Source organism: Geospiza fortis, unplaced genomic scaffold (assembly GCF_000277835.1).
Source record: "Geospiza fortis unplaced genomic scaffold, GeoFor_1.0 scaffold11, whole genome shotgun sequence".
NCBI lineage: Eukaryota > Metazoa > Chordata > Aves > Passeriformes > Thraupidae > Geospiza > Geospiza fortis.
This window is the reverse complement of record NW_005054304.1, coordinates 16,386,222-16,395,512: the sequence shown is the minus strand read 5'-3', so window position 1 is coordinate 16,395,512 and position 9,291 is coordinate 16,386,222. Positions and strand designations below refer to the sequence as shown.

The 9,291-nt window shown below is 41.5% G+C and overlaps 1 protein-coding gene across 1 annotated transcript; it reads right to left on the bottom strand.

Annotated features, from left to right (window-relative positions):
- Window positions 1-393: 393 nt before the first annotated feature.
- On the bottom strand, window positions 394-8,254 carry TRMT10A (tRNA methyltransferase 10A). Its single transcript, XM_005418185.3, has 7 exons — window positions 7,950-8,254; window positions 6,786-6,948; window positions 6,284-6,355; window positions 5,783-5,857; window positions 4,662-4,811; window positions 4,000-4,105; window positions 394-2,688 (listed from the first exon to the last, which is right to left on the bottom strand). Exons 1-7 carry the CDS (start codon window positions 8,222-8,224, stop codon window positions 2,522-2,524), a joined length of 1,008 nt encoding a protein of 335 aa, XP_005418242.3. The 5' UTR covers window positions 8,225-8,254; the 3' UTR covers window positions 394-2,521.
- Between the last annotated feature and the right edge of the window lie 1,037 nt (window positions 8,255-9,291).

Sequence of the window (9,291 nt, the reverse complement as noted above, 5' to 3'; positions counted from 1 at the left end):
CTTGAAAATATTGAGAGCAGCCAGATCTGTAGATTGAAAATGAAGAATAAATGTGCTTTCTTAAGTAGCATGCCACAAGCTAGAGCACCAGAGTGCCAAACAGTGCTATAACTTGTACACAATATGTAAATCCAAAATGAAAAACAATTAAAAGTCCTCATCCTCACAGTGAAGAATTTCTTCCTAATATCTAACCTAAACCCACCTTCTGTCAGTTAAAAGCCACTCCCTTGTCCTATCACTACCTGTCCCTGTAAAAAGTCCCTCTACAGCTTTCCTGTAGGCTCCCTTCAGGTACTGGAAGGTGCTGTAAGGTCTCCCCAGCACCTTCTCTTCTCCTGGGCTGAACAGCCCCAGCTCTCCCAGACTGTCTGCAGGAGAGGTGCTCCAGCACTCTGAGCATCTTCATGGCCTCCTCTGGACTTGCTCAAACAAGTCCATGGGCTTCATATGCTGTGAGCCCCAGCTCTGGCCACACCAGTCCAGGTGGGGTCTCATCAGAGCAGAGCAGAGCAGGAGGATCACCTCCCTTGAGCTGCCGGCCACGCTTCTTATGATGGGGGACAGGAAGACCCCACTGTGTGGGTGAGACAAGCAATGTGTATGAACAGGCAGCAGCCACTGAGCTGGTGTGACACAGTGCAGTTGGCATGAGCTGCCTTTGAACAGCAACACACCCCAGACCATGTTTTCCTTCTATTTCTCCATAGACAGGTAAGCTGCAGATTTAAACAGATTGATTTCAAAACACCTGGATGTGTGTATGTATGTGTATCTTATTTCACTGGTAATGTTGTAAGGCTGTGTTTTAAGTTGCACAACAGTTCTGTAAGATGCTTTGGAACCCTTTCAGCATGTCTCTAAAAGTCCCCAGTTTGTCTGAGCTCCTATACTCTCAAGCCTGAGTAAATAAGGCACATGTATGGAAACCTTGGACAGACTGAGGAGTCTTAGATCAGGTTTAGTAGGTGCTACATGCATTAACATGAGGTTCTCTCAGCTGTAAAGGTGTAATTCCTTGAAATTTTACACATTTCAGTTAGAAAATCAGTGTAATACATGCTGGGTACACTTATGCTGCCTTTTTTGTTACAGAAATAAAACCAGCAATGCTTTTATGAAAAGGCTGATCTAGTTTCTGCAACAAAACAATCACGCTTTTGTAAAGCCTAAGAAAAGCCCCGTGGACCTTCAGCAACAAACCACAATCCATCCTTTTAACAGAAGAAACTTTTCTATTGGCCTTTTAGAAAGTGTGGAGAGAAGTGCACTAAGAGTGTAAGTCATAACCAGCTAGGTGCCAAGCCTTTACAGACCACAGGGAGCCACAGGGATCCCACTTGCAGTCTCCACTTGAAAGCAGTAACAACGAAGGGAAGAAGAAAAATGGGCACAAGGCAAATCATAGTTGAATCAGCCCTCTGACTGCAGCTCAGCAGAGAGAACACTTAGGATGCCATGACCTCAAGCCCCTCAGGCATGAGAAACCTGTGTGAGAGCTGCACTTATTCAGGCACTGCAGCTACCTGGCTACTCCCTGGAGAAGAGAGGGATAGGTAGGCTCACAGGGCTGAAGCAAAGCCTCACTTCCAAGATGTCCACTTCACTCCTCTGCCACAGCACTGAAATCAGTTGACGAATCAGAATCAGAACATCCATCCAAGACTAAGATTATGACTTTTTTTTAAAGGAAAAATATTTGATAGACAATACAACACATACAGGATCCTGTGATTACACAATAATACTGATTCTGAGTGACTGTAAGGAAGAGTTCCTCTCTCCTGGTGTTGTTCTGAGGCTGTGAGATAAATTTTGCTGAGAATACGAAGAAATAATCAACAGTGATTGAGTCACCTCAGTGTGCACCATGTGCCTACCAAGGCACATGATTTGCACCTGTACTAACACCCATCCCTCTCAAGCTCAAGTATAAAGCACTGGCTTAACCCCACATTCATACTGCACCTACTGACCCCAGCTAACTAAACACAATATATAAATCAGGCAGCTCAGTTGCTTGCGATTCTCTGTTGACATGGTCAGAAAAATCAGAATTTTTGTTTTGAGTTTTCATGCACACTTTGCAGCAGGCACTAGTGGTACAGGTTTTGGAACCAAAGGAGCACTTGTCATTCACTGCTTTTAAGAAAACTTTTGAACAGAAATGGAGACAAGAATGTATACATTAAAATATTAACTACTAATGCTCTTGGAATTTACATCCAACTTGGTATGTATAAAAATAATATTAAAAAAATTAAATTAAACAGCTTCCCTGGGAAAATATGCAGCATTTTCCATTAATTTCTTTTTTTTTCCCTCTCTTTTAAAAAGCTATTATTTTGAAGTTCCAGGGTAAAACCTGCATTTAACTTAACCCTTCATGCACAGAAACAGCTCCGGGACTACTGAGCACTGAGTAATTCAGCATTACAAGGGCTGCAGATGGTCTTTGAAGTAAGATTCCTTCCTGTCCCAAACTGCATGTCTCGTCTTTCCCATCATCCAATTCTGAAGCCTAGTTGCTGTCCGAGTCATTGTCTTCATCTTCCTTTCCAGACAGAGCATGTTTGGATGAATCATTGGCTTCTCCCAAAGGAACAGCCCCTTTCCTCTGTGGCAGGACACTGAAAAAGGCCTCCTTCCAGTCTCTCTTCTCCAGGTATGCAAGGATGATCTCAAACACTGCAACATCAGAAAAGCCCATCAGCTCTTTTACAGGGAGGTAAGTGAATTGCTGATAGCCACACACCCCCAAATCCATCTTTACAGAGGTTTAGGTGCATTCTCTTGTGGCTTCTTCAGAGCAGAACTGATGAAATGCAGGCAGGAACAGACACTGCAATTCTGCTACTACTGCAGCCTGAAGCCAAGCACACCCCAAGTCTCCAGCTGCATGACAGTATTTCTCTCAGGGACTGAGACAAATACTTCAGTCTCACCAGTGCCTTCTGTACAGGCAACAATGCTTTCACATGTTTGACAGGAATCCTGCTGTAGATGCACTTTAATAAAGATTTTGACCCCTCCTATAATTAGCTCTAATTAGCTCTTCCTTTCTATATAAAGCAACAGTGAAAGATCCAATTTTAGAAACACGTAAAATCTTACAAATATATGTTTTTTTGATAATTTTTTGGATAATTTTTAAGTCCTGTGCCATACTATATCCTCCTCCATGCTTAAATAATCTTTATTATCATGTAAATGCCAGCCTCATTAATACGGCACTTTCAGTAAATAAAGTTACTATTGAGCAATGTGTTACATAAAAAAATAAACTTGAAATAAAGCAAGGTAAAATAAGCTAAAGAATGTGCAGTGGGGCACAATAAGGACTTTGACACCATGTCAAAAATTTCCATGAAGGTCTCAGTAGGCTGCATTTTGCATGTACTTTTGTTTAATGACACTGAAAGACAATCTAATAATAAAGCCGAAAGTTTAAAAGGAGCAGTGGTTAAGCCATTAATACTTCAATCAGAACCAGGAAATCAGGTAAAAATACAGTTATGAAAGTTCAGTAGCTGGAGCACTCTGATACCAACTGAGGAAAGTCTATAGGTACTGAGGCAGTTACTGCTGAACAAAGCTGTTGAAAGAGGTGAAAACATCACAAACACTCATCCTCCCATGGCATAAAATGTGTACCCTACAAAAAAATACAATGTTGGACAGTTTCCAACATTTTACTCACTTGTACAGTAAACCTGGAAACAAGACCAGGATGGTAAGAAAGCCACAAGGAATCCTCAGACAAGCCAACAGGATACAATGTTCACTTCTAAATGGCTAAGCACCATCATTTACATTTAACCATATCCATAATATTTAAAAGTCAGGGCAATTAGTGTATTGTGAAGGCAACTAAATTCAAGAAACATCAACATAATAAAACAAGGTTTAGGCATCTGCACTACGCTGCAGTGGGTTTGAACTGTGACTATTACAGGTATATTCTAAAATAATGTAATTATTTTGTGATTTAGAACTTACCATGATTGACAGCTAACACTTTCCGACTGTTCATTTTGACAAAGTTTCCAAGTGGGAGCTGTGCGTGACCAATTCCCTGCTCTACAGCTTTTCTGTAAGTAATTCCCTGGGGAAAAGACACCAAAACAAGTGGATTGAGAATTACTGTTTCAGATCAGCCCATTCAGATTCACTACAACTATCATTTCCTGGCAAAAGTTTTGCCTGTGCTGCCATGATGTTGCTTTAGAAGTTGGTTACAAAAAGAAACTTAACCGGATTGGACAGCACCTTCCTCAAGGGCTACTACCACTGCAAAACTCACCACTTTCTATGTATGTCACACTGTGATCAAAAGGATTGTAAATGAAACCTGTTCATGCAGCTGCAGCTCTAGAACCATCAGCTGTTGCCTGTTTTAAAGGTGAGCTTATGTTAAAGTACAAAGCTATTCAGGCTGTAGTCACTCAGTATTTTTTCAGAGGAAGAGTAAAGAATAAGAAAACTCTGGAACACAAGCCACTGCTACCACCACAAATGTTTTTCACATTTCTCCAACAATTCTGGAATTCCTTTTTGAAGAAGATTTCTCATTATTAATTATGTTAGTTTACACATGAACAGCAATATTGTCAAATAAAGTGCCAAAAAAAAAGCTGCAAAGAAACAGACCCACAGTTTACCTTGTGGTGATTGTGATCCACCAGTCCTCCAATCACATAGGCTTTCTTCTCATCAAGCTCTCTGAGAACGTCTGGGGAATCTGAGGTAAGATATACTAGGTCTTCTTTCTTTATTAGCTCACTATAGTGCTCGGTTCTAATTTGGATGTCCTCAAAAAAATGTAGTTAAAAGAAGTTACATTCAACTGATGAATTGCTGGCCAAGCTTTACAGACCCAAGATGGGACTGGCAAAATAAATCCAACAGTATGTGGTCATTCCACATGCCTCCTTCACGTTCAAATATGTAGCACAGTGCAGATTGATTTTCTGTGTAAACAATCCAGTCCCTAGAGCACTGATTTGTAAAAATCAACAGGAAATTTTCTGAAACCCAGAAGAACTTTACAAGTCCTTAAGTTCTTGTGATTCCCTTCAAATGTTGCCATATTTCTCCTATGGATCCAAGTAGTTTTCAAGCCCATTAAAAAAGTGAACCCAGAAGCAAACACTTAGTTAACATTAATTGTTCAGTAAGAGAAGTTTATGCTAAGCTCTCATGGAGCAGCTATTGCACAAGAACCGCTGGAAACGGGACTGCTTTTATTTGTTCTAAGTGCTCCTCCTTTGCAGCTGTTGGAATAGTGGCTTAGCAGGGAGTCACAAGGAAAACCAACATGAGCTTGACCATAGGAGAAGCTACTTCTCTCCAGAACATTTCAGTGCTGAGAGGTAATGTGATGGAAGTGAAAGTGCACACCAGGGAATCACATCCCAACTGGCAAATCTTGTTTTGGACATGGATAAAAGAGCACTGCCAAGACAGACAACTGCTGGAACTGCCTAAATCAAGGAGTCCTGCTTAGTCTATCAAAAATGGAATTTGTTCAATAAAAATAAGTGAAAATGGATTTGTGTGTGGTTTTTCAAGCAAAAATCAAATCTAGATTCAAGAGAAGCAGTCTTTGGCTTATTAAAGTTAAATCAATTAAAAGGACAAAAAGCGACACTTTTTCAAATATGCTATTGCTCACATGTATTACAAAAACCCATGTGGAAAAAAATCATGTTCTTCACAACTAACAATATAGTTAACAACTACAATCAAGACTAACTTTTTACAGAAATACTCAATTATTCACCTTCCAATTCACCCATCCTTTGTCATTTTCATTCATGTTGGTCTTCAGCTGTCCCCCATGGCTGGTCAAGTAAAACTTCAAACAGAACAAACAAGAGGTACAAAATACAGAAACATCAATTTGCCACAATCCGTTTCCCCTCTTTCTACCCTTAACTGTTAGCTAAAACTCTTAATATTTTTAGATGGAAGTGGTACTAGGACCATATTCATATAGTTAATGATACGTTTAAAAGACAAATGCAGAATTACAGTGACTTTTAAAAAATCTGCCACAGCTAAAACCCAGGGTATCAATAGCCTCTTACTGGCACATCTGGATCTGGCACGTCTCATCTGCATGCACATACTGTTCCATATACAGGAGTATCTTTAAAACACGTGGGTGTTACAATAGAAGTAATTTTCTTATGAAAGAGGCAGCTTAAATATTTTCTTTTCCTACTATAGTTCTCATGTTTGGTACTTGGCAACAGTCAGTGTTCAGTTTGTTCAAACTTACCTGCACAGGATGAAATGCCTTGCGGTTTTCTGCGTAACATCTCTGAATCTGCTTGTGAAGCTTCTTAACATCCTGTACACAACACAGTTTGTTTTTATTTAATCCTTCATACAGACCATCACAAAATGCTTTATCATGAGCCAGTCTGAAGCTAAAGAGAGAAAAAGGAAGCTTTTAACTGGCTAAAGTGACTACTCAGAGAGTATGGGCATCAGATCCTGAGAGAAAAAACACCCATTGTAAGGGGATTATGCTGACAAGGAGACACACACATTTTCCACACGGGTGTACTTAGACACCTCTATGCATGTGCTTAATTTACATTATTCTAGGAGAAAAAAATCACAGGGATTTAATGAACATACAGAATTAATCTGAGGAATCAAACAGGTTTATCACTGTGACAACACTCAGTCTGTAACCCATGGAAAAATCCCGAGAACGTACAGTCTATATATCTAAGAAAATTAAATATACCTAGTTAATCTGAAGTTCCTTTTACCTTTAACACCATCAGGTCATCAAAGCTGCAGTCCACGATGAGGCGAAGCGTGCTAGGAACAACTTCCCTGCGCATGCACTTTCTGTCATTCCCCTCACTACTGGAATCCAATTTTGACTGACGTTCTAGTTTTCTCTTCTGGCGTTTTTCTTTTCGTTTCTGCCTAAGTAAACAAACAAATCAATCCTCAAATAGTGCTGCCAGCTCTGCTGAGGTACTGTGTTGTACACACAAATGCAGACTTCTAGGGCCAAAGCAGCTGTCCTGTGACTGTGATAGTTTAAACTCAGCCTGTTGCCTGCATTTGTGCCACACTGAGACCAGCACAAAACACACCCCCCCTGCTGACTTTGTGAAGTTCTGTAAATACCTACAGACATTGACACAAATTCAATTTACTCAATTAACTCAATACTGGGAGTCTCGTGGATTTAAAGGTGCTCTGAGTCAAGTCTCGTAACAGAACTAGCCAAAAAGTGGTTAGCTCACACATGACCAGCAATCACAGTATCAGGATCAGAATGAGGAAGACAATTTACATCCTGTTTCACTGAACAGCTTTTCAAAAGGCTTCTGAAGAAATTGTTCCATCCTCCTGTCCTCCCGACAGGAGCAGGCAGTTGGGAGATCAAATTTCAGAGACGGCAACAACCCCTGTCTTGATAAGGAGGACCTGGCAGTCAGTGGGATAAGAATAAGCCACCATCAGCGCATTTGCAGATACATTTTCTCTCAACACAACAAAACGGAAGCTCTGTATAAGTCAGCGTAACTTGTAGCACAGCACTTCATGTCTCAAATGTGGCTGCTTTTATTCAGTGTCTTTGTAAGAATCTCAAGTCTGACAGCACCAGGAAAAGAGGAACAAGGCCACACGTTCTGTCTCCCTTCTGACAAATAACAACATGCACGTTTGAATCCCTCCTGACATCCTCCTCAAGCCGAGGAACAATTCTAATATGAGGAGGGGACACTTACCTCTACAGCCTCTTCAAGTGCAGACCAAGTAGCCTGGGGCTACTGCTTTAAACCTGGTGTGGGAGAAAACTGGTTCAACTGCCTTGATTTGATGAAGCAATTCACAAGCACATTCTGCTGACACATCGCTATTATTAGCACTAAATATTACATGGGAACCATAGGAAGCTGCTTTGCAAACCATACCTCCGTAGATCTTTCTGTTCTTCCCACTGCTTCTGCTTCAACAGTTTCTTCCTTTGCCTCTTGGACATGGACTCAAGGCATTCTTCCTTGCCTGAGCCTGCCTCCAGTCTCTCTACTGGATTGTCATTTGACTTCACCTTTCCTTCCACATCAGGAACTTCAGGGAATGGGGTATTTTCCATTGGCACCTCTGGACTGTCTGTGGGTGACTCAGATGACATTAGCTTTTGGCTGGGTTTCCTGACTTGTTTGTCAGCACATGCCGGATATTTCATTAAAAACAATTCTTCTGCTCACCAATTCCCTAGGAAACAAAGGGATATAAGCATCATTAACAAGATGCTCAACTAGGGCAAACACCACTCAACAGCTACATAAGCGTGAATAAAGAGTAAAAGAAGGCCTTTTTTGTTTGTTTAAAGCCTCTACAAATAGTAACATAGAACATTCTAGAAAGATTATAACCTATCTTCTGAGAGTCTAAAATTCTGCCTGCTAGATCTGCAGGTAGTGAATAGCTTCTGATTAAAAACTTTGCAAAAGAACAACAGCATAAATTTAGGGAATCATATTGAATCAAATGTAATAGAAAAAAAAGCATTAGCAGGACGTGTACACAAACACAAAAAATTAAAGACGTATCTTGCAATATAACTACAGCAGCATATTAGAGAAATACGTAACACAGAAGTATGTAATTTTAAAGTGACTAAAGCCATTTGGGGACAAAACAAAAAGAAGTGTGAACGAGCTGTACTCCTTCAAAATTAATTTTTATTTCTCCTGAAAACAGAAGACATTAGACAGTAACAGACACCGGCCACTGTCAGAAGACAAACGCAAGTAAAAAGATGAACAACTGTTATTCAGCAAAACACTCTCGGTTCAAACCAATTCCAATTATAACCACTCCTTTCCCATGGCTAGCACGATTTTTCCGCACTAGCAGCTCCTCTGTGCTCGACACCCACACAATTCCCCAAGGACCACTTCACCGGAGAACCCTGCATCTTCACCAGGCAGGAAACACCAACCCCCTGCTTCCTGCAGCGGCAGCAGAGACAGGAAACACACAGCACAGCAGAAACCCAGAGGAGGTTTTGCTGGCACATCCCGATTTCCGTGTCTGAGGGCGTTCGCACACCAAGCCCTGCGCGCACGCCTGCGTGCCTGCATACAGGCGCACAGACACACACACGCAAACACACGTGTCTCTATACACGGACACGCCATACGCCCCTCATGACTGCAAAGGGCCGGCCGCAGGCCCGCGGAGGGCCGTGTCCGCCCCGCTGGCCGGGCCAGGGGCGGTGCAGGGGGGCGCTGAGAGCCCCTGGGGGCC